This window comes from Furipterus horrens, unplaced genomic scaffold (assembly GCF_987537825.1).
Source record: "Furipterus horrens unplaced genomic scaffold, mFurHor1.1.pri manual_scaffold_10, whole genome shotgun sequence".
Taxonomy (NCBI): Eukaryota; Metazoa; Chordata; class Mammalia; order Chiroptera; family Furipteridae; genus Furipterus; species Furipterus horrens.
In genome coordinates this window covers 41,033,178-41,056,885 of record NW_028327180.1, presented here as the reverse complement: position 1 = coordinate 41,056,885, position 23,708 = coordinate 41,033,178, and the positions used below count along the sequence as shown (strand labels likewise).

The window sequence follows — 23,708 nt, the reverse complement described above, 5'->3', positions numbered from 1 at the left end:
TTGGGAATGTGTTACCTTCTGTGGCAAAAGAGATTTTGCATGTGTGATTGAATTAAGGATCCTGAGAGGAGGAGATTATTCTAGATTGTCTGGGTGGGTCCAACATCAACACAAGGGTCTTTAGAAGGGGTCAACATCAGAAAAAAGGAGGTATGATGCTGAAATCAGAAGGGACATGATGCACTTTGGAGATGGAGGAATGGGCCTGGAGCCAAAGAATGCAGGCAACCTCTCGAAGCTAGGAAAGGCAAGGAGTGGATTCTCCCCTGGAACCTCCAGCAGAAACCAGCCCTGTTGACCCCTTGATTTTAGCCCCATAAAACTCATTTTGAACTCATGATCCCCATAACTGTGAGGTAATAAATGTATGTTGATTTAAGCCACTGTTACAGCAGTCACGAAAACTCACACACCCCCTCTTCCCAGGCTCTGGCTCTTTGCACTTGCTCTTGGGCTTCCTTTCTCCCCCTGGCCTCAGCACCCACACACCTACCTGTCTGGCTGTCCTATTTCCTAGTCAGCTCTGTGCAGGGTCATTTCCCAAACTCTCCAGGATGGGCGGGGCATGGGCACCTGTCACTACCTTGCTTCCTGTGCTTAACTCTTCCCAGAGGTCCAGAAGAGCCAGAGGCTGGCAGTTGTGCCCTGCCCTAGATCTGAGTAGGGAGGATCAGAGGCCATCTGGTCCACCTCCTCATAGACCCTACACAGGGAAGGAGTAAGGCTGGGGGGGGGGGGACTGGGGGGTGTATGTAGGGGTGTATGTGTGCTCTCCTGGCCCCCATGGATAGGGAACTTGGGGGCCAGGGCTATGGCTAAATGGTGGGGTTGTCATTGCTCTGGGAGAATGCAGTCAGGTTGAGTTTTTAATTCAGGTTCTGGGAACCTTCTCTCATTTCCAAACCTGACATCTTCTCATCTGTCCAGAGGATCTCAAATGTGGCTCTCTGAGCACCTGGCAGAGTCTGAACATGGAAGCATTTGACACTTTGTAGATAACAATAACAGCAACATTAGCTTCTTTTCATTCAGCACCAGCTCTGGGCTGAGACTGCAGCATGAACTACCTCAATAGTTCCTAAGTTTCTGATGTTCACAGACCACCCTCAGGATTTTCCTATATTTGCCTTCCATCTGAACTCTTATGAAGATACTTTGTAAAATAAAACTCCCTTTAAAAACTAAATCAATTGTGGCAAAATATATGTAATGTGAAACATATCATCTTAACAATGTTTAAGTTTGCAGATCAGTGATGTTAAGCACATTCTCACTGTTGTGCAGCCGTCCCCACCATCCAACCGCAGAAACTTCTCACCTTCCCAAACTGAAATCAGGTGCTGACTCCCCAGCTCCTGGCTCCCACCATCTACTTTCCGTCTCTATGAATCTGATGACTCTATGTTCCTCATATAAGTGAAATCATACAGTATTTGTCTTTTTGTGACTGGTTTATTTCACTCGGCATAATATTCTCAAGGTTCATCCATGTTGTAGCAGGTGTCAGAATTTTTTTCCTCTCGAAAACTGAGTAATGTTTCAGTATATGGATATACCACATTTTGTTGATATACTTATCTGCCAATTAAAAACCTAAATCAATTCAAGAAAGCGTTTATTTTTGGAATAACTATACACTCCCAAGAAGTTGCCAAAATTGTACAGAAAAATCTGTGTATCCTTTACTTAATTTTTTCCAACGGTACATCTTATGTCACTATACAAAAATCAGGAAATTTTCATTGATATGATCTACAGACCTTGTTCAGATTTCAGCAGTTTTTACATTCATTTGCGTGTGTCTCTATGCAATTGTGTATAGATTTATGTAACCACCTCCAGAATTATAAAGTTAAATCAATTTATTTTTAAAAAGAAGCTTTGTAGCCCTGCCATGAATGTCAAGTAGATATGGTCAGCCATAAGACAGGCTTATTTAAAAAATGTGTACAATGTAAACAATGTCACAACATTCCAGCCAGTTACTGTTACCTACTGAAGGGCTTTTTATCAAACACAGGGATTAAGTGTTAAGAGGCATAAACACGTGTTATCGCTGACTGAGCTTTTCTCCTCAGACTATTGAGACTTGAAAAGGGAGTGGATTACTTGTCACACAGGTTAGTGATTATGAATGCAGGTCCAAAAATTATCTTCCTAGGGAAAGCATTTCATTAAAGCTTCACAGCAGTCCTAAGAAGGAGGTACTATGATTATTCCTATTTTACAGGTGAGGAAACTGAGGCTCAGAGAGGCAAAGTGACTTGGCCCACTCTCACTTTCTAGCAGTGTGACCTTGGCTACCTTGCTTAACTTCTCTGGGTTTCAGTTTCCTTCTAGTGACCTGGAGAAAACTGTAGTTCTTTTCTCTTAGAGTTGTTAAGAACATTAAATGAGATAATACTGAATGTTGAACACATAGAAAAGAGTCTGGCGCCATTATTATTATCATTCTATAAGGTTGCCTTAAAGTTTAAAGCCAGCTGCAATAGAAAACTCGTTACCATTTATTGTGGGGTCCACTCTGAGCCAGGCAGTGAGTTAAGCCCTTAACCTGTTTTAGCTGTGTGCCTTTGTAATGTTGGGTATATCACCATCTTTCCCTTATTACAGATGAGCAAACTGAGGCACAGAGAGGTGAATTCACTTACTCAAGGTCACACAGCTAAGGAAGAGGAGGAACTCAGAATTCAAACTCTGGTCTGGTCTGACTAAAACCATAGCTTTCCATAGACCTTGAAAGGCAGGACCGGGGACCTCAGACCTGGAATTCTGCAGACTCTTCCCTTCATGGGGGCTTTGAAGGTGGTCCCGGGGGAAATTTGTGACACTGTAGACATAAGAGGCCTTGACCGCCCAAGAAAAATGACTTCAATCCAGCTCAGCCTCCGCTAGCACAGACAGAAAACCTGAGGCTCCCCAAGGAGAAATGATTGGGCAAGGCTGTATACCACAGGGAGTAGAGCTGAGCTCCCTGGGGTGGGCATGCAGCGGTTTGCCCCTGATATGGGAAACAACAGCCTGGAGCTTTGATGGTGTGAGGTGGTAAAACCTGATGGATAACAGCCTGGGGTCTGGACTCAGCTGCCTGTTTTCACATCTTGACGTTACCACTTGCATGGTCTCAACAAGTGACTGCTCTCCCTTCCTCAATGTGTTCATCTGTACAGTGGGGATAGATAGCAAGGGCATTTACCTCAGTGGGAGGAAGATGATGATGATGATGATGATGATGATCTTATATTACTGTTCTAACACAGTCCCCCTGACTCTCATTCCTAGTGGGTGAGGAGGAGGCCTCCCATCCCACCCACTGCTCCCTGCCTGGATGGTGCCAGCCCCTCTACTTATGCCCAGGGCGGCCACCCCCGCATTGCCAGGCGGCCACGGTGCAACTGGAGAGCTGCTCAGCAGGTTTTTCCTCCCAGCATGCTGTGGAGCACCCAGCTGTCCTCTCCCCGCCTCACCTGAGCCCAGCCCTACTAGGCTTGCAGGCTCCTCTCTGCCAGAGGCAGCCAGAGGGCAGCGGGCGCTGCGTCACCATGCCCAGCATCTTCGCCTACCAGAGCTCCGAGGTGGACTGGTGCGAGAGCAACTTCCAGCATTCGGAGCTGGTGGCCGAGTTCTACAACACGGTGAGGGCTAGTGGGTGGAAGCCCAGAGGGGGTGGTGGTGGCAGAGTCTCACCAGGCCTGGGTTCAAAGCCTGGCTCCTCCATGTCCTTGCTGTGGAATCCTGTTTGAGCAGTTCATCTCTCTGAGCCTCAGTTTGCTCGTGTGCCAGGCAAGGAGCACTGGCTTTCATTCATTAATTGCCTTTATTTGGCGTCAGGCTATGTGGTATATTTTGGAAAGGCAGCAAGGGCCAGAAAGAGTGACCCCAGGCATTCACAACCCAGGGTGATGGTGCTATAATGGGAAACACACAACCAGCAGGGAGGAGTGGATCAGGGAGGGCTTCCTGGAGGAGGTGGCTATGGCTATTTTGTTCTCAGCTGTATCCCCAGCTCAGGATGACCAAATCATCCCAGTTTTTCTGGGGACTGTCCTGGTTTCAGCATTGTAAGTGTCATGTCCCAGGAGACCCCTCAGTCTTGGGCACACTAGGACAGCTAATCATCCTTCCCTCAGCCCCATACTGGAAGAGCCCCAAAATCTTGGATGCCTACATGGCAATGGCATTTGACCAAAGCCTGAAAGATGTGAACAGCCAAAGATACGTGTGGCTATGCTCTTTGTGTGGGGACCTGGGGACACCATGGTGAACAGGCAGGGTGCTTGCCTTCATAGATGGTGGGTAACACAAGCTGTGTGCTTCACTCTGTGCCTTTCACATAGCAGGTGACCAATGAATGGCGAGCAATGCAATGGCCTTTAATGAGTGCTTCCTGTGTGCCAGGCATTGTACTAAACATTTAACATGAACAATTTCACTTAATCTTCACAATGACTTGGAAGTTCAGCACCATATATCATATATTGAGTTAACACCATTTTTCAGGTGAGAAAATGGGCCTTCAGGGAGGTTGAGGATATCACCAGGATCACTTAGAGCCAGGATCGGAACTATATGGGTCCAGGAAAGGTTTTTTGTTTGTTTGTTTGTTTGTTTTAAGATTTTATTTATTTACTTTTAGAGAGAGAGGAAGGGAAGGAGAAAGAGAGGGAGAGAAACATCATTGATATGTGATCGATTGCCTCTCGCATGCCTCCAGTTGGGGACCTGGCCTGCAACCCAGGCATGTGCCCTGACTGGGGATTGAACTGGTGTCCTCTTGATCCGCAGGCTGGCACTCAGTCCACTGAGCCACACCAGCTAGGGCCAGGAGAGTTTTCTGGCAGGCTGGGAAGAGGAAGCTTAGTCCTAGGATGGCCAATTGCTCTGACTGTTAGCTTTTGACCTCATTGCTTCCCAGAACTGGGAGGCAGGGTTTTGAGATTCAAAGGTAACCTGTGGTCTTGTCATCTTGGTTCTTGTCCCTCTGGGCCAGAGACACTGACCCTTTCTGGTACTCAGTACCCTCACCTGAAAAATGGGAGTGGGCTGAACATGCTGGTCCCTGGATGCTGAGAAGAGGGCTGGGTGTTCTTGAGTCTTCCTCTCTGCCTTCCCTGGCAGTCCCTGCAGTCTGGAATGTTCTTTGTTTAGCCCACCTCACAGAAAGCACTGAGAGAGCGCTGGCTCAGGTGTGGGCTGCGCTTGGGTCTAGCCACAGTCTCAAGCAAAATTCTCCTCATTCCATCCTTCTTCAGCCAGTTGCTAAATTCAGTACATTGAACAACCCGCAGATACTCTCCCAGGCTGCAGATCTCAAACGCTTTCTGCTCATGACACATATGAGGTTTCTACACCGCCATCACCCAGTGCCTGCGTTTCCACATACTTATCAAACAGAAACAAATGTTTCACAAAGCAATATTAACCTTTTCCTGGTGGAAACACACTTAGGTATTTTTACTTCTATCCTATCAAAAAGGCTCTGGCAAACAGATTAGGGCACAAGGAATTGCGTTATATCATAAAGTGTTCCCCTAAAATACTTCTGAGTATCTCAAGCCCAGTCACCAAAGCTAATAGGTCATGTAATTCAGGGGTTGGCAAACTTCTGTTGTAAAGACAGAGTAGTTAATATTTTCAGCTTTTGAGGCCATACAGTCTCTGCAGAAATGACTCAACTCTGCCACCATAGCTGGGAAGCAACTACAGGCCTGATGGCAACAAATGAGTGTGACCAGGTGCCACTAAAGTTTATTTGTGGATGCCAAAATGTGAATGAATTTCATATAACTTTCATGTGTTATGAAATATTATTCTTTTTTTAATTTTTTGACCTTTTAAAAATGTCAACATTATTCTAAGCTCATCAACGACACAAAACAAGCCAGTAGGCTGTAGTTCACCAACCTCTGATAGTTACATATATATATATATATATATATATATATATATATATATATATATATGCACATAGTCAAATAGAAAACAAGATATTTTTCTTTTTAAAAAAGGTTTATTTATTTATTTTTAGAGAGAGGGGAAGGGAGGAAGAAAGAGAGGGAGGAAAACATTGGTGTATGAGAGAGACATCAGTAGGCTGCCTCTCGCACACCCTCAACCGGGGACCTGGCCTGCAACCTAGGCATGTGCCTTGCTTGTGAATCAAACCACGGACCTTTGAGTTTGCAGGACAAGGCCCAGTTAACTGAGACTCACCAGTCAGGGTGAAAACAAGATATTTTTCTTTTCTTGGCCTCTCAGAAATGAGTTTATTTCATAGTGAATGTGGGCACACTCAGATTTTGCAGCTTCCTGTGGGAAACTGACAATTTGTGTTGAGACATAAATTTTCAAATAACCCCACGCCCCTTGATGCCGACATCATACCTCTAGGAACTTTAACCAAAGAGATAATCTCAATAAATGGTGAGATTTATATACAAAGTCATCTCTAAGTCATTGTAATTGCAATAACTAAGTGGACAGACAGAAATGAAGCCATAATATTTTTACCACTCTCTGTAGGGCTGACTACATTCTGATGAAACACTATGCAGCTATCTAAAAGAATGTTTTTGAGTGAAGTATATAAATTAAAGACAAAATACATAGCAGAAATATTCTTAAAAGATTTTATTTATTTATACTTAGAGAGAGGGAAAGGGAGGGAGAACGAGAGGGAGAGAAACGTCGATATGCAATTGGCTGCCTCTTGCACGCCCCCAACCAGCCACCTGGCCTGCAACCCAGGCAGGTGCCCTGACCAGGAATTGAACCCTCAACCTTTCAGCTTGCAGTACAATGTCCAGCCCACTGAGTCACACCAGTCAGGGCAATAGGAGAATTTTTTTTTTTAATATACCTTTTTATTGTTGTTTTCAAGTAGCAGAAATTTTTTAAAAAGATTTTCTTTATTTATTTTTAGAGAGAAGGGAAAGGAGGGAGAAAGAGAGGGAGAGAAACATCAATATGTGATTGCCTCTCGCACGCTCCCAACTGGGGACCTGGCCCACAACCCAGGCATGTGCCCTGACTGGGAATCGAACCGGCAACCCTTTGATTCTCAGGTTGGTGCTCAATCCACTGAGCCACGGCAGCCAGGGCAGGTAGCAGAAAATTTTTAAAAATTTGTTCCTATAGACTTCATCATGATCCACTTAGGAGTCATAACTTATAAATGGAAAATGCTGATCCCTGAAGAATATTTTGCTTTCTTATTGCTCTACTTGCAAGGAGCTCTGAGCCTGAGGTGGGGGAGAACCCAGTCCCACACAGCCAGGGCATTGAGAAAGGAAGCACTAGAGGACTCATTCCAGGTGATGGGAGGCTTCAGGGAGACAGGCACCTAAGAGTTGCAGTTTGAAAGATAAATAGGAGCTCGCCAAGTGGTGTAGGAGTCTGGAAAAAGAGAACAGAAGAGAGAAAAAGGATGGCCTAGTCCTGGAAATAAAAAGGGGCTAGCCAGTTTGGGAAAAGGAAAAGTATGTTTCTGTGGCTAGAATATGGGCAGAGATGAAGATGAATGCTTTGAATGCTGGGTTGGAGTGTTTGAAATCTGTCTGTATTCATTAAACAACAACAATGTAAACAACCTGTGTTGGGTGATCCTGGGGTCCTAGAGAGGCTCAGCACCTCAGGATGTGGAGGGGACTTCAGAATTAGAAATATGTCCCCCAGTCCATGGTTTGTGGTAAAGGGAGAAGCAGGAGTCGGAATCTTGGTGGTGAGGAGCCATGGGGATGGGGATGAGGCCTCCACTTGATGAATGGGGAGGGAACCTCAAGGCTTAAAGAATGAGTAAATGTTCTTCAAGGCATATGGGGCAAGGGGAACACCTTCTGCAAAGGTCTTGAGGTGAGGGAGAACAGCAGGTGGCTTGAGCCAGAGCACAGGCTGCCTGTGGGAGAGGGACAAAAGGTGGGAGAAAGGGCTGGTGGGGTTTCCAGAGTCAGGTCAGGAATGCTTGGCAGGGGAGTGTGTGTTCTATTGTGAGGGCACTGGGGAGCCATGGGTAGCTTAGAGCATTGGAGAGTCAAAGATGTGGGGGCAGCAGGGACATCTGGTTGATTTCACAGACAGCCGGCAGAGCCAAGAAAAGTATATCTAACAGGAACAGACGTCAGGGGTGTAGGAGGAGCTGAGTCATGTGGGGCAAGGGGAGAAGACAAGGTGTAGGCCGCTCCAGTTTGCACCTGCTTGCTTTGGCTTGGTGGCCTCCAGGTGTGGCTTCCTTCTGGACTGCTGACATCTTAGGAGAGTTTCAAGTGATATGGGAAGAAGTTTCAAGGCCCCCCAGCTCCCAGAGGTAGCTGTGCTGTTGAATTTTTCCCTGGGATCCCATTAAAGCCTCAGAAAGTCCAAATCTCATCTCCAGCGCTGGTCAAGTGACTCAGTTGGTTCGAGTGTCATCCTGTACACCAGAATGTTTCAGGTTCGATTCCCCATTAGGGTGCACACGGGAGGCAACTGATAGATGTTTTTCTCTCACATCAGTGTTCCTTCTCTCTCAAATCAATAAACATATCCTCAGGTGAGGATTTAAACAAAGCTTATTCTCTCCAGGAAGCTCCCTCTCAGATGCTTGGGTATAGAACGAAGGGATGGCATGGCTGGTGTGGGAACTACACAGGCAAAGGAGTGAGGAGGAGGACTGGGGCGGGGGGGCGGGGGTTGGAAAGTAGGGGAATCAGAGAGGGAAAGTGTGTGGGTTGCAGTGCCTGCACCTCCAACAACCTTCCCACCACCTCTTCCAATGGAGTCTTTCCTGCACTGGCCTCTGCTATGTGGTGATTCCAATCCCTGTCTTCCCTGAATGCTGTGTGGCTCAGGCAGGAGACCTGCCTCCTCTCTGAGCCCCTGGTTGTGACTGCAGGTCCCATGAGCTCTAACCCACACCTCCCTTCTCTGCCTTTTTCCTCATCAACATTCACAGCAAAAGCAATTAATTTCGGGCACTTCCGGTCTGCCAGGTCCCGCAGAAATCTAAGAGGGCACGGTCCCTGCCCTCAGAAAAAACATGTTATTAATTGAATAATTGCACACACAAAACTGGTGATCATGCTCATGACACATCCAGGGCCCAGACTTTATAGGTCCCTCTGCACTTCTTTTCTCCTTTGGAAAAACAGGCATTTGTAATCCCCACCCTCCTGGCCTCCTGGTGGGCGGGAATCTGATACAGGGGGACAATAACCCCTCATTTTGCTCATTATGCAACAAGAATTGACTGGGCCAGGCACTGTTTCAGGCTCTGGGGACACTGTGGTGATCAAAGCAGACAATAACACCTGCCCTGGGCTGGAGGGGGTGGGTGGGTGGGTGCTGGTGTCCTGGGACATGAAGGAGACAGACAATAAACAGAAGTCAAGGGTACAGAATGGTGGTATGTGCTAGGGAAGGAAACCACATATATTCGTTTCCTCAGCAAATGTTTAGTGAGCACACATTCAAAGTGGGGGCAACTGTGGGGGCAGATAATACTTAATTCATAGAACCATAGAGAGGATGAAGCCAGTACTAGACAACCCAAATGTCCATCAGCTAATGATGGATAAACACAATGTTGTCTATCCACATCATGGAATATTACTCAGCCATCAAAAGGAGTGAAGCTCTGACACATGATGAACCTTGAACACACGACGCTCAGTGAGAAAAACCAGAAGGTCACACAGTGTGTGTGTGATTCCATTTATGTGAAGTGTCCAGAACAAGCAAATCTACAGACAGAAAGTGGGTTAGTGGGTATTTGGGGCTCAGAGGTGGGGAGGATGGAGAATGACTGCTAATGGGGACAGGGATTCTTTTTTGGGGTGATGGAGTGTTCTGAACTTAGATTGTGAGGATTGTTGCACAACCTTGTGAATAGACTAAGACCCACCAACTTGTACACTTTAAAAGAGTGAATTTGATAGTATGTGAATTATATCTCAATTTAAAAAGAGATATTGATATTAAAAAACCTCACAGCTCTTTGCACATCCTAAGTATTAAATAAATTGAAGCTATTATTATTTCAAGTAAACATAACATAGAGAAGCAAAAGTGTCAATGTGTTAATTACAGCTGACATTTATTTAATTTTATTTAATGCTCATAACAATTCTATGAAGTAGGTACTCTTATTCTCCTGTTTTGCAGATGGATAAATAAAGGCTCAGAGAGGTTATGTTTCCTTCCCAGGGTTGCACAGTATGTAATTGTTAGTGCACAGAAATTGCAAATGCTGGGAGTTCCAGTGTGAAGCCCAGGCCATCTGGTCCTAGAGTCTCTCACTTAACCACTGAGTCATTAACAACTCACTGTGTGCGTCTAATTCATGTACATAAGTCCCATGCAGGAAGGAATTGTGGCTGTGGCTGGTGCAATTGCTCCAGCCCCGCCCAGCACCAACATTTGTGCTCACCTGTTAAATGGATGCACACAGGGGTCCTGGACAGGTGACAGAGCCAGGTGGTGGTATTGGGAGTTCGAGCTTTGGCAGTGGGGAGAACAAGCGAGATGATCTTGGCCATGTTTGTTGATTTGATTGATTCAACAAACTTTTCTTGAGTTCCTATTTGATGGACACCATGATAGGTGTTGGAGACACAGCTGAGGATAAAACAGGTGTTTCTTATTTCTCATGGACGTTGCAATCCAGTGGGGAGGGCACAAACACTAAAGGCAGAGAGAATAAATCAATGGGCTCCTCCAGGGAAACAGTGGATCTGCAGAGAAGCTGTTAGTGGGAATGGGATGGGCTGGGGTGGTTGCGGGGGAGGTGGGTTCAGCCCAGGGTGGTTGGGGTAAATGAGAAAGGGGATCCTCCTCTGCCTCTTCCTGAGGCTGAGGCAGTGAGTCAATTCAGGTCAATCACTCCCTCCCTTCTTCTCTTTCTTCCCTTCCTCCCTTTCTCCTTTCCTTCTTTTCCCCCTTTCTTCCTTCTTTTCCTCCCTTTCTTCTTCCTCCCTCCCTTGATCCTTCCTTTCCTTCTTCCCACCTGAAAGTATCCAGCCACATCTATTTACCAGATGCCCTGCTGGGGACTGGTGATAAAAAGGAATAATAGCAACATGGTTGTGCACAGCTGTTACAGCTCCCATGCCAGGCACATGCATGCATTATTACATGTATCTTGGCATGCGTTATTATCTACAAAAATTTACTGAGTACCTACTATGTGCCAGGCACTGTTGTAGACACTGAGATTTCACAGCAGTGAACAAAACAGACAAACTCCTGGCCCTGGGGCACTTGGTTCTTTAATTCTCACCATGGTGCTCAGAGGTAGAGGAGGAAATTGGGGCAAAGAACGTCCTCAAACCCTGGCTGGATACACATTGTGAAGGCAGGGACTTTGTTTTCAGGCACTGACTGCTAAGGTCCTTGAGCACACAGTAGGTACTGAAGAAATGGTCATTGAGTGAGTGAGTGAGTGAATGAGTGAATGAATGAATGAATGAGGCACCTGATGGGGCTGGGGCCCAGGGAGTCCAACTCAGGTGTGTCCAGAGCTGAGGGCTGGGCTGGCTCTGGACACGATCCCAGATGTTGCCTTTCCTGCCTTGCAGAGTATGGGTGGGGCCAACGATTGGGAAACCTGGGGGCCCAGCCCCAGAAGGCAGGGAGGAGACCCTGGTATCTTCTCTGATGCTATCAGAGGCTCTGGAGCCAGTTGTCACCCATTAGTCATAGGCTCCACCTGCTGCTCTGCCCTCATTCTGCACTCCTGGCTCGGTTCCGCTGGCCTCTGAGCTTAGAGTAGCTACACCACTAATAAAACTGTTATTATCATCTCCCCAACAACAACAACAATAGCAGCAGCCCTTGCTATTTACTGAAGCAGGGAGGCCCCCTCTTCATTATTGCCACCTGTCTAGCCTTCCTGTCTTCTAAGGCAGGGGACAAGTCAAGCTTAAGAGTCTTCCAGAGCTGTGCAACCTCAGAGATTAAATTTTCTCATTGCCAAATGAGAACCAGAATGCTGGACTTTGATGAGGGTGTGTGTGCAAGGATTAAAAACAATCTTCGTAAAGGTGTGTCATCAAAGATGAGAAAGTAACAGTCATAGTGTCTTCTATCCAGAATTTTCTGGATACAGGACCCTCTGTCAGGTGTTTTTAGGCATGTGATAGGTGATCCACCTGAATCTGTTTTGAGATTGGTCAACAATAAATAGTTATTGAGTACCTACTATATTGAGGTTACAATGGAAAATGGAGAAGACACAGCCTGTGTACTCAAAACCAGGTTTAGCAGGAGAGCCAGGCAGTTCCAGAGCAGCTGGACAAGCATGAAGAAGTGGGATGCACTGGGCACAAAGGAAGGCCACCTACCCTGCCTTGGGAGATTGGGAAACCTCTAGAAGAAAGTGATACCCAGGTGACAGATAAAATAGTAGTTGGCTTGGCAAGGAGGAGTGAGTGGAGAGCAAAGTGTTCCAGGCAGTGGGAACAGCACATGCTAACTCCTGGAGGAAAGATGTAAGAGTAAGTATGGTTCATTCGGAGGAACTGAGTTATTCCTTCCACTAGGATTATAAAGTTAAAGGTGGAGAGAGCTGAGTGTATTGGAGGGAGTTTATAAGACAAGTTTTAAGAGCCTGGATTTTACTTATGGGAGTCATAAATGTGATTGAGTGATTTAATTTAGAGTTAAAGTGACAGATGTATTTTAAATGAAGGCTTTAAAGTTTGGGAGACTGGTTGGGTCAGCAGCTTAGGGCATATGTTTATATGCTCAAGGGCTGGGGTTTGATTGAAGGCAGAGGGGAGAGTGGATTTGTTTGGGATTTTGCCTATGTGGTATTCCTGGCCCCATTTTTTTTTTTTTTTTTAGACAACCAACTGCTCCTCCCCTACTGGTTATGGTCTCTATGGATGATCAATCGAGGCGCTCCCCCTCCTCTGCCAAGGGTGGAATGTGGCCCAGGCTACACTCTCCAGAATTTTAATCTTGGGCTTGGACATAAGGACTGAACATATTTGTTTCCACTCATGCCTGAAGTTGCCCCCAGAAGAGACTGTCCATTCAAGAGTCAGAGCTGCTCTGGTTTCTGGTTTTTCTTGTCTCTGAAATTCCTTTGATTAATGAGCTCCACATATTGAATGAATGAAGTAGCTATATACACATGTACTCACATATATAATAATTACAGTGTAAGTTCACCATAATAATTTTTTTGTTGGTTACTACAAAAGAGGCATAGCTAATATACTAATGGTGATAGTCTTGTTGGATTCAAGCAACAGGAAGCTAGCTTAAGCAAAATACAAAACCAAAGAAACAAACACAGAGAGAGAGAGGCAGAGAGACAGTATGCATTATAAAAATATTGAACTATTTTAGAAAATAGAAAGACAAGTTCCCTGGGGGTGCTGGGACCTAGTGCATGTCTGGAGGATTCAGCTGAAGGGGAAATATTGCCCTTGAGTGTTTGTTTTTTATTCTCAGCCTCATCACCTCATGGTGGCAAGATAGCCCCCGTACCTTAAACATCATGACAATAATCAAAGGCCTTGCTAGAGAGTTGCCAACTGCGTGACTCAATTTTGGTAACTCCCATGTTCTGTGTCTGCTTCAAGTTTTAAATTCCCAAAAGAGAAAATCTGATTGGCCCAGTTTGGGATAGGGTATTCTTCAGTGGGGTGGGGTCTCATGATACAGACAGGGCAAGTGTGCATGTGGGGGTAACTCTCTGTTCTAGGGTAGCCATTGTGAATCGGTGACTGTCCCAGAGATGTATTTGACCTTGTCCATTGATCACAAGAGACCTTGGCATGGAAAACAAGGATGTGGGTGGAACCATGGGCTGGGAAACCAGTTTGCCAAGGCTGGGTCCTCAAATTGTGAACTTTGAGCTGGTTCCACCATGACCCAAGGAGAGCCATGGGATTCCCTAGAATCAGGACATGTTCCCAGGACCTAGACTCATAGATGGTCGGTGACATTATATTAGGTGGATGATTTCCCCACACCCACCACTGTGCTCTGTATTCTTGAGTCAGCATCCTTAAGGTCGGGGTTCTGAAAAAATAACAGAGTGCCTTAGTTAACACGGCACAATTCCTTCACTAAGATGGGACACAGACAGTTGAGAAGACCTTTACAAGAGGAAGATTTTATTGAGGAGGGAAGGGTGTAGTTGAGCAAGCCAGCTGGCTGATCTCAAATTCACAGGTCAAGAAAACCATGAGAACACTTGTTTCTGAGCTCATGTGCAAAACTCACCATGACCACAACCTTGACCTACTGAGGGAAACTTTGAGGGCATTGAAGTCCTATGTCAGAGTTAGAGACTTTGAAATTCTGGTGCAAATGTTCTTGTGATCTTAACTGTACTCATAGGCTAGAGAGGACTGGGGACCTTTAGGTCAACAGAATGAAGAAGCAGATGACATTATGCATATGTCACAAATGACTAAGACACTGAATTCACCTTCTCAAGGCCCAATAGTTAGTGAGGTAGCATGGATCCAACCCCATGTCACTTTGATCCTGAAGCCCATTAACTGGAAAGCTTTAGTTTCAAATAAAACACCCAACTAAAACAGCTTAAACAGAAAGAACAATTAAAAAGTTAGAAGCCTACCTGGCCAAGTAGCTCAGTTAGTTAAAGCATCATCCCAATATGCCAAGGCTGTGGGTTCAATCCCCAGTCAGGCCACATATAAGAAGCAACCAATGAATGAATAAATAAGTGGAACAACACCCCCCCCCCCAATCCCCACCAAATCAATAAATTAAAAAAAATAGAAGTCTGGATGTAGAAGGTTCTGGAATAGGTTAACCTAGCAGCTCAACATCATCAAGCTTCTTGGCTCTTTTCATCTTTCTGTTTTGATATCCCTAGAGACATGGTTCTTGAAATTTTGTCCAGGGACCCCTGAAGCCCTTTCAGAAATTCCTTGAGGTCTAATTTTTTTCATAATAATATGAAGATATTGTTTGCCCTTTTTTTTCACTCTGATTATCTCACAAGGTTACAATAAAATCTTTCAGTGGCCACATGAGGTGTGATGACACCATTTCTCTGATGGCCAAGGAAATGTGTGCTTGTGTAGTAATGTATTTTGAAATATTCTTAGATTCAATTTCTAATACAGTCAATCTTAATAGATGCAGCTCACACAAACAAAAGGTCTTTGAGGTCCTCAATGATGTTTAAGAATATAAGAGGGTCTTGAGGCCAAAAAGTGAGAAACACTGTTCTCAAGTATTTGTTTTCGCTTTCAGCTAGTTACCTCATGGTTGCAAAATAGCTGACACATCTTAAACATCACCATAATGTCCGAAGGCCCTTTCACTGGGCCTGATTTCAGTAAAGAGACTTTCCCAGAAGTCCCTCATCAGAACTTCCAATCATGTTTCATAGCCAGAATTATATCACACATTTACTCCTCAACCGGCCATTGGTAATGGGAATGATTAATGCCCTGGGGCTAAATCCTGCTTCCCTGAAACCCATGTCCTCCTGATGCTTGAACATAATTTGGGTTTATGTAGCACGGAAGAAAGAAAGGTGGTACACATAACTTAAGATACATGGCCACAGGAAGTGGAATGAAAGCTTTAAGCTGCTTATTAAGAACTGACCTGAAAGTAATAGATTTATTTGCATTCCTACCCCATTGACCACACTGTGTCACAAGGGCATGGTGCATTGCAAAGAAGTTGGGAAATGTAGTCTTTAGTTGAGTGTGCCTAGCTAAAATTTGGGGGATGCCATTTTTGTAAGCAAAAGGGGGAGAATCTAGGTAGAATGTTAGTAGATAGTCTTTGCCACACTCATTGAATGAATGAACCCATAGGATAATGGATGGAGTTATGAATCTACTGATGACCCATGGACTGTTAAAATTAGCTGAAAGACTTGATATACTCTGGGTTGATGCATTGTCTGAAAGAAGACAGGTGACTCATTGACTAATGCCTGAGGGTTTGGATATAAGGGAAGCCATTCTCTCCCTACCCTGTTTGATACCCTCTCCCCATGTCCTCCTCTTCTCCAGTTCAGCAATGTCACCTTCTTCATCTTTGGGCCTCTCATGATGTTCCTGATGCAACCCTATGCCCAGAAACGCACCCGCTGCATTTATGGCATCTGTGTCCTCTTCATGGTCATAGGTAGGTGAGGGTCTGTGACAGCGGGGCATTGGGAATGGGACGGGACACCTCCTTGACCACCTGCCTTTGTCTCTTGCTCCAGGCCTGTTCTCCATGTACTTCCACATGACACTCAGCTTCCTGGGCCAACTGCTAGACGAGATCTCTATTCTGTGGCTGCTGGCCAGTGGCTACAGCATATGGATGCCCCGCTGCTACTTTCCCACCTTCCTAAGGGAAAACAGGTGGGGTGGGGCTGGTGCTCTGGTGGTCCTGTGGGAGCCCACCTGGGCTCCTGGGTCCCCTCCCTGAGCCCTCTTGTGGTCCTTGAAACCCTTCCCCTGACAATACCAGGACTTCCACCTGACCCTGCTTGACTCAACTGAGCTTCCGGAGTCCCCTTCTCTAAGTGCAGTACTTGGAACTCCTAGAATTCTTCCCCAGATAGCATGGGACCTCCACGAGGCCCTGTCTGAGCTCACCTGGAGGTCCCAGGACCCTATGCCTAAGCTTACCTGGGTCCCAGGGACTTATCCTCTGAGCCTATCAACTGGGCTTCCTGGAATCTTTTATATGGATCTTCTAGGCCCTCCTCTTGACCTTCGACCCTTCCGAAATTCTCTCCTGACCTTACCTGACTCTCTGAGCATTCCAAGACCCCTCAATGATAGATTCTGGGACCCCCACTTTTCCTTCCTTGATCCCACCTGGGCCCTTCCTGAATTCCTTGCCTGACCTCACCTGGGCCCTGGCACCCTTCATTGTCTCCTCTGGGCCCTGGGATCCTCTGCTGAGCCCACCTGGGAGCCTCAAGACTTTTCTCTGAGCCCATTTGGGCTCCTTGGAACCCCTTCCCTTTTCTCATCCACCTCTGCCACAAGATCTCCCTGTGCCCCTGCCTAACCCCCATCCCCAAGGACCCTCCCCAACCACGCCCACAACTGAGCCCTTCTCCCTCCAGGCCCCAGTTTGTCTGCCTTGTCGTCATCGCCACCATGGTCAGTACATTCCTGTCCTTCCTGAGGCCTACGGTCAACGCATACGCCCTCAACAGCATCGCTGTGCACATCCTCTACATCGTGATCCAGGAGTACAGGAAGTGGGTGGCGGCTCCCGTCCTCCCTCCAGCACTACCCTCTCACTCCTCTGCCTGCCCCCTCCCCACCAGACTCACCAGGCACAGAGTTTTGGTTAACTCCATGCTCGAGATCATCCACAAACAAGGGGCGGGGCCAGAATGTGAACCCGAGGCTGTCTGACTGCAGGGCTTGTCTTCTATTACCAACCGCCAACGTATACACAAGTAGAGAGCGTCCTACCATACACCTCCATGTGCCCACTAACCAGCCCTGATAACCATCGACATCTTAACAGTCGGCGTTACTTATTCCCCCTCAGATTTCATATCATGGCACCCATCACTTTTTCCGGATTTCACTCGCCCAATAAAGAATCATTATTATTTTTTAACCCATACTAGGTCTTAGCAGGATAGAGAGGGAACTCTTAAATGGGGCCATTTGAAGAGGGTTGAATGGAAGGGTATTTACAAAGGAGAGGGCAGGGTGTAGGAAAATCACGAAGGATCATTTAAAAGTCCTGTGCTAATAAGAGGGAGATTCTATGACCATCAGGAGAGCTGGGGTGAGGGGTGATGGGAGGGAGTGAGTGCAAGGACCTGGAAGGAGAGAGCCCTCAAGGTCTTCTGGGCAGGAGCTGCGACCCCCAGCTGCTGATTGCAGCCAGCCTGAACCAATCCTACAGAGAGGGAGTTCTGAAAATAAACCTAACGGTACCCTCCCTTGCTCTTTGGCTTCCTGCTGGTGCTCCCCATTGGCCAATCCAGTTGGAAGCCCAAGGACAAGGGAGACTCTGGGTTGGGTCCACACAGGCCAGCACTGCCCCCTCCCTTCCCCCAGGTCATAGGGCAGAGGAAACAAGGGTAGGGAAGAATCTAGAGGGACAAATGGAAGATACGGCATACACTTCTATCAAAGTTAATGAGACTTCCTTAAAATGGTATCTAATATTGAGTTATCATTGACATTTGCTCAGTTTCTTAAAGATGCCTTCTTACATCTGGTCTTATTTAAATTCAGGATCCAAACCAGTATCTTGGGTACTTATTTCATAACAGTTCCTCCCTCTCCCTTTGCTCATGTCTGTTGGTAACGTGCACTCGGTCATTTGTCGTGTAGAACATCCACATTCTGGATTTGACTGATTGCTTCCTATGGCATCTTTCAACTTGTTTCCTTACTATTTTTAAAAAATATTTTATTTATTTACTTTTAGAGAGAGGGAAAGGGAGGAATAAAGAGTAGAGAAATATCAGTGTGTGGTTGCTTCTCATGAGCCCCCAGCTGAGGACCTGGCCCGCAATCCAGGCATGTGCCCTGACCGGGAATCAAACCAGCCACCCTTTGGTTCACAGGCTGGTGCTCAATCTACTGAGCCACACCAGCCAGGGCTTACTTTTCTTTTTTTTTAATTTCCTGCAAATAATAGTTACATCTAGATTTGGGTTTAAATTTTTAAATAATATTTTAATTTATTTATTTTCAGAAAGGAGAAGGGAGGAGGAAAGAGAGGGAAGGAAACATTGATGTGTGAGAGAAAAACGTTTATCAGGTGTCCCTTGCACACCCCCAACTGGGGACCTGGCCCACAACCCAGGCATGAGCTCTGACTGGGAATCAAACTGGCAACCTTTCAGTTTGCAGGCCAGCACTCAATCCACTGAGTCACACCACCCAGGGCAGGTTTACATTTTTTTTAGGTCAGGATATTTCATGTGTGGTGCTGGGTGCTCTTGTTTCATCCCTTTAGGACTGCAGAAAGAGTGGTTGTCCCACATTTAGTGCGTTAACGTCAGTCAGGGGACTTGAATGATATCACCTGTACCTTTATTAGGAAGTTTTCCACTGATTTGTCACCTAGTGATCTCAGCAGTCACTGATGCCCCGCCTCCATCCATGATCTCATTAGGGGGTGCAAAAGGGTGACTTGCAAATTCTGTTGTTCCCTCTGCATTGATTAGCTGGAGTTCTTCCATCAAAGACTTTCACTCATCAACCTTGAAATAGGGTTTGAAAAAGAAAGACAGGAGAGACCATCAGTTCATTCCCTTTACTTATCAGAGTGATAATTTGGTGTCTCGTTATCACTAGTAGGAACCAATGAGGTTGGTTTTTGTTTCTAAGTATTGTTATGAACTTAAGAATGTTTATAGTTCTGAAGTGTTTTAACCCATTTGGGTCACTGTGCTACATTCTTAGTTTTGTGTTTTGAAATAATTACAGATTCATAGCGAGTTGCAAAAAAGCAGAGTCCTGTGCACCCTTCCCCCAACTTCCCCCAGGCACCCCCCTCCACCAGTGACAGCGTCTTATGTGACCATAGTATAATCTCAAAAGGGGGGAATGAACTGTTAACTAGACCCCAGATTTTATTCAGATTGCACCAGTTCTTACTCATTATGATTTCTCTGTTATTTAAACTGTCTCATTTTAGGCTAGCAGGCAGGGCCTGGGCTTTTAACCTTAAGGGAGTTACTGCCTTATGTAATTCCCAATACACTCTTTCCTAAGGGACTCTGGGTTGTTAGTTCTGCCATTGGGAAACATAGATGAAATCTATGGGTCCTGAGTCGTCCCAAGACATGGCCATCAGAGAATCATCCTCCCATACATGGGTACACACATGCTCATAGCCACACGGACAAGAAATTTCAAGTACTGACTCACAGGTATACACACACTCATACTCCCAAACACACAAACACAGAAGGGCTTGTTGGTTAAGAATTCTACAATCTGACAACCCTGGTTCAAACCCCAGCTCTGCCCCTTATTAGCTGTGTAACCCTGGAGGGTCTCAGTTTTCTCCCTAACAAAATGGCAATATTAGCATTGTTGCGAGGACTGAGTTTCTAGGACTTGCAGAACCATACTGGCATCCTGTAAGTACCCTGCAAATGTTAGCCATAAGCATGGATGAGGCCCCCTCCCCCTGGCACCCTGGATCCTTCCCACTTCCCAGCCTCATCTTCTTGGTGGAGGAATTTCCCATCAGCCCCTGAAGGCTCTACTCTCTGAGTCAGGCTCTCATCTCCCTTCTGCCCTTCCTAGGACCAGTAATAAGGAGCTTCGGCATCTCATTGAAGTCTCCGTGGTTTTGTGGGCTTTTGCATTGGCCAGCTGGATCAGTGACCGTTTTCTTTGCAGTTTTTGGCAGCAGATTAATTTCTTCTACATGCACAGCATCTGGTAAGCACCTACCTTGTGGTCTGGGGCCCCAGAACCAGAAAATCTCAGCTACCTGAGCTTGGAGCAGCAGCTTGGGGACCTAGAGGGAAAGCACAGATACTGGGTATTGTGTTTGGGGGGCAACTGGTTGCAGTCAGGAAGTCAGTTCCAGAAGATTCCTTTGGATAGTGAAGATTCATAAAAAGTAAGAAGAGAACTCAGGTGGGGCTGGGGACCTCCAGCGGCTGCAGAAGTATCTTGTGCCCTCACTACCCACTCCTTGCATCCCACAGGCACGTGCTCATCAGTATCACCTTCCCTTACGGCATGGTCACCATGGTCTTGGTGGATGCCAGGTATGAGATGCCAGGCCAAACCCTCAAAGTCCGCTACTGGCCTCGGGACACTTGGCCTGTGGGGCTGCCCTACGTGGAAATCAGTGGTGACCGCAAGAACTGCTAAAGTCTGCCTGTTTCTTGACTCCTTAACTACCTGCCAACTCACCCGTGTCTTGAGGAGAGCGGCTTGGATCAGGAGTCCGAGAGACACAGTTCCTTCCTCCAGCTCCCTTTCCCCATACTCCAGTTCCTGCATGGCTCCTCCCCAAGGCAGAGGATGGACTTCAAGACCTCTCTGTGCAGCAGTCTGATGACCCTGCGGGGCTGCCGGGCATAGCTCTTCTCCATGACCTGCTCCTGTTCCCTTTTATTTCCTCCTTGTGTTCATTGCTTCCCTGTTGTCACACAACCTGGTGGGGCCAGATCACCAGCTGCTGTGATTATGTGGCATCAACTTGGAATGACCTCAGACTAGGGCTTGGTTCACATGCACCTGACCAATAGTGGCAGTCACTACCAGACTCTTTGGACCTGTCTTTGGCCACGCAATATCCCTGGTACTTAGGGGCTATCCCTGAGAATGGACATATTTTCTAGTCATGCATTCTACCCTCATGCATGCATGCAGAGACCTTGCAGGCCTTCACACATGCTCACATTGGACTTCTGTGGTCATCTCACTGGTTGACAGTGGAGCGACAATGGACACCTGGATGGGCAATCTGGGTGCTGTCGGACACAAGCAACAGGAATGGAGCTGGGGTGGCCAGTACAGAGGAGGGAAGGGGAGAAATGCAGGGAGAAATGGAGGATGTTTTTCATTGTGGTTAAGAGCACAGAGCTTGGAGTCAGGAGACCTAAGTTTGAATCCTGCTCCATCATTTCCTAGTTGTATGATCTCGGGAAAGTGATTTTTCCTGCCTATGAAGCTTAACCACCTTTTTGGTAAAGTGGAAACATTCCTTCCTTTATGAAATTTCTGTGTGGATAAAACAAGATAATGCCCTGGCTGGTGTGGCTCAGTGGTCACCAGTTTGATTCCCAGTCAGGGCACATGCCTGGGTTGTGGGCCAGGTCCCCTGATGGGGGTGTGCAAGAGGCAACCACACATCAATGTTTCTCTCCCTCTCTTTCTCCTTCCCTTCCCCTCTCTCTAAAAATAAATAAATAAAATCTAAAAAACAAAACAAACAACAAACAAAAAAAACCCCAAGATAATGTATGTAAATTACTTAGCATAGAGTCTGGCCAGCATTTGTCCATCTACTCATCCTTTAATTTATTCATTCATCCATTCATCCATCCACTGAATCATTCTCTGAAACATTCATTCATCTATCCACTTATCCATCCATCCATTACCTATTATCCTTCCATTTATCTATTTAACTGACTATTATCGATCCCTCATCCTCCATTAACCCACTTATTTATATTTAGCCATCCATTTTTATTCATTTATCCATCAAAATCATTCAATCATCCTTCCATCCATTTATCCAATTATTTATCCATTATCCATCCATCCACATTTAGTCATCTATTTATTTATTTACTCATCCGAATCATTCTGTCATTCTTCCAATCATCCCATCTATTCATTCATTCACTCACTTATCTCTTCAACAAATATACATTGTCTGCTATATGTCTTATAGCAGCCGCTGGAGATACATGACAACAAAGCTATACCAAGTCCCTGCCCTAATGAGGAGACACACATTGGCAAAAAGACACCATTGAGGCAATTCCAGGCACTGATGAGTCTGCCTGAAAGACAGAGCATGGTGATGTTCTAGAGAATCATGGGGCGGTGGAGCAGCCCTTTTAAAAGGAAGGGGAATGGGGATTGCACTTTCCAGGTGAGATCTCAATGACTAGAATAAACCAACTATAACAAGAGCTGGGAAAGATCATTCTGGGCAGAGGAAATGGCAGGTGTGAACCTCCTGGGGCAAGAATGCACTGGAGCAACTGAAAGAAAGCTGTTGTCGATCTCAGTGATCAAAGGAGAGTGCAGAGTAAGAGGTTCCTAACTTGGGGACCCTGGATGGGTTTTAATACCCATGGAGCATTTTATATTCTCTGAAAAAGGTGGGTGTCAGGGCATGTTATCTGGGCCCTAGGAGTGCGTCCCTCCATTGGAGAGATTGGGACATTGAAGGGGAAGGGCCATTCGTATTTATCGAGTGGCTACCATGTGCTCTATGCCCACAACATGCATCATTGAACCTTATACCCTCCTTCAGATAGAGAGGAATATTCTCATTTTATAGAGTTAGCTCAAAGAGGACAAACAACTTGCCCAGAGCTACACCTCCTGATCTGATCTAGCAATTTTATTCCTAGGTATATACCTAAAAGAGTTGAAAATAAGTAATCAGACAAATACTTGTACAGAAATGTTCATAGAAACACTATTGTTAAGAGCCAAAAGGTGGAAAACAACATAAAGGCCCAACAATGGAAGAGTGGACAAACCAAATTTGATGTATCATTCAATGGAAAATTATTCTACTGTAAGAAGGAGTGAGGCTCTCACACTCACTATGACATGAATGAGCCTTGCAAACATGATGGTCAGTGAGAGAAACCAGACACAAAAGGCCACCTATGGTATTATTCCACTCATATTCCAAGAAATGTCCAAAGTTAGACAAATTCATAAAGGCAGAAAGCAGATTAGTGGTTGTCAGGGGCTGAGAGTAGGGAATAGGGAGTGACTGCTAAAGGTACGGGATTTCCTTTTTGGGGTGAAAAATATCGTCTGGAAATAGATACAAGTGGAGGCTACACAACATTGTGGACATTCTAAATGCCACAGAATTGTGTACTTTGATATGGTTAATGGTTAGTTTTATTTTATGTGATTTGTACTTCAACTGAGATTTAATAAAGCTCCCAGAGTCATTCTCAAGTGGTCTTACATCTTGCCTTCCCCCACAACAAATACCATTAGCCAGAGGGATATATTTTTCGATTGGCCAGACATGGTTATGTGCTTCCTTGTTGTGGGAGCTGGGAGCTGGGGATGGTGGTG

At 45.9% G+C, this 23,708-nt stretch overlaps 1 protein-coding gene across 2 annotated transcripts; it reads left to right on the top strand.

Moving 5' to 3' along the window:
• Nucleotides 1-3,458: 3,458 nt before the first annotated feature.
• ACER1 (alkaline ceramidase 1) lies at nt 3,459-23,585 on the top strand. Of its 2 annotated transcripts, none has more exons than XM_090289484.1 (6): nt 3,459-3,635; nt 15,990-16,104; nt 16,187-16,328; nt 17,045-17,182; nt 20,214-20,351; nt 20,624-23,585. In XM_090289484.1, the coding sequence occupies exons 1-6, from the start codon at nt 3,543-3,545 to the stop codon at nt 20,790-20,792; spliced, it is 795 nt and encodes a 264-aa protein (XP_090145610.1). In that variant the 5' UTR covers nt 3,459-3,542; the 3' UTR covers nt 20,793-23,585. The 2 variants fall into 2 exon arrangements, with proteins under 2 accessions (XP_090145610.1, XP_090145611.1); XM_090289485.1 differs by lacking the exon at nt 3,459-3,635 and adding an exon at nt 12,399-12,467.
• Nucleotides 23,586-23,708: the final 123 nt, after the last annotated feature.

Bases quoted from the DNA above. Each gene is read 5' to 3' on its own strand.
- ACER1 (XM_090289484.1), top strand. From the start codon at position 3,543: ATGCCCAGCATCTTCGCCTACCAGAGCTCCGAGGTGGACTGGTGCGAG. The intron at 16,329-17,044 runs GTGGGGTGGGGC...TTCTCCCTCCAG, and splicing joins ACCTTCCTAAGGGAAAACAG to GCCCCAGTTTGTCTGCCTTG. The intron at 17,183-20,213 runs GTGGGTGGCGGC...TGCCCTTCCTAG, and splicing joins GTGATCCAGGAGTACAGGAA to GACCAGTAATAAGGAGCTTC.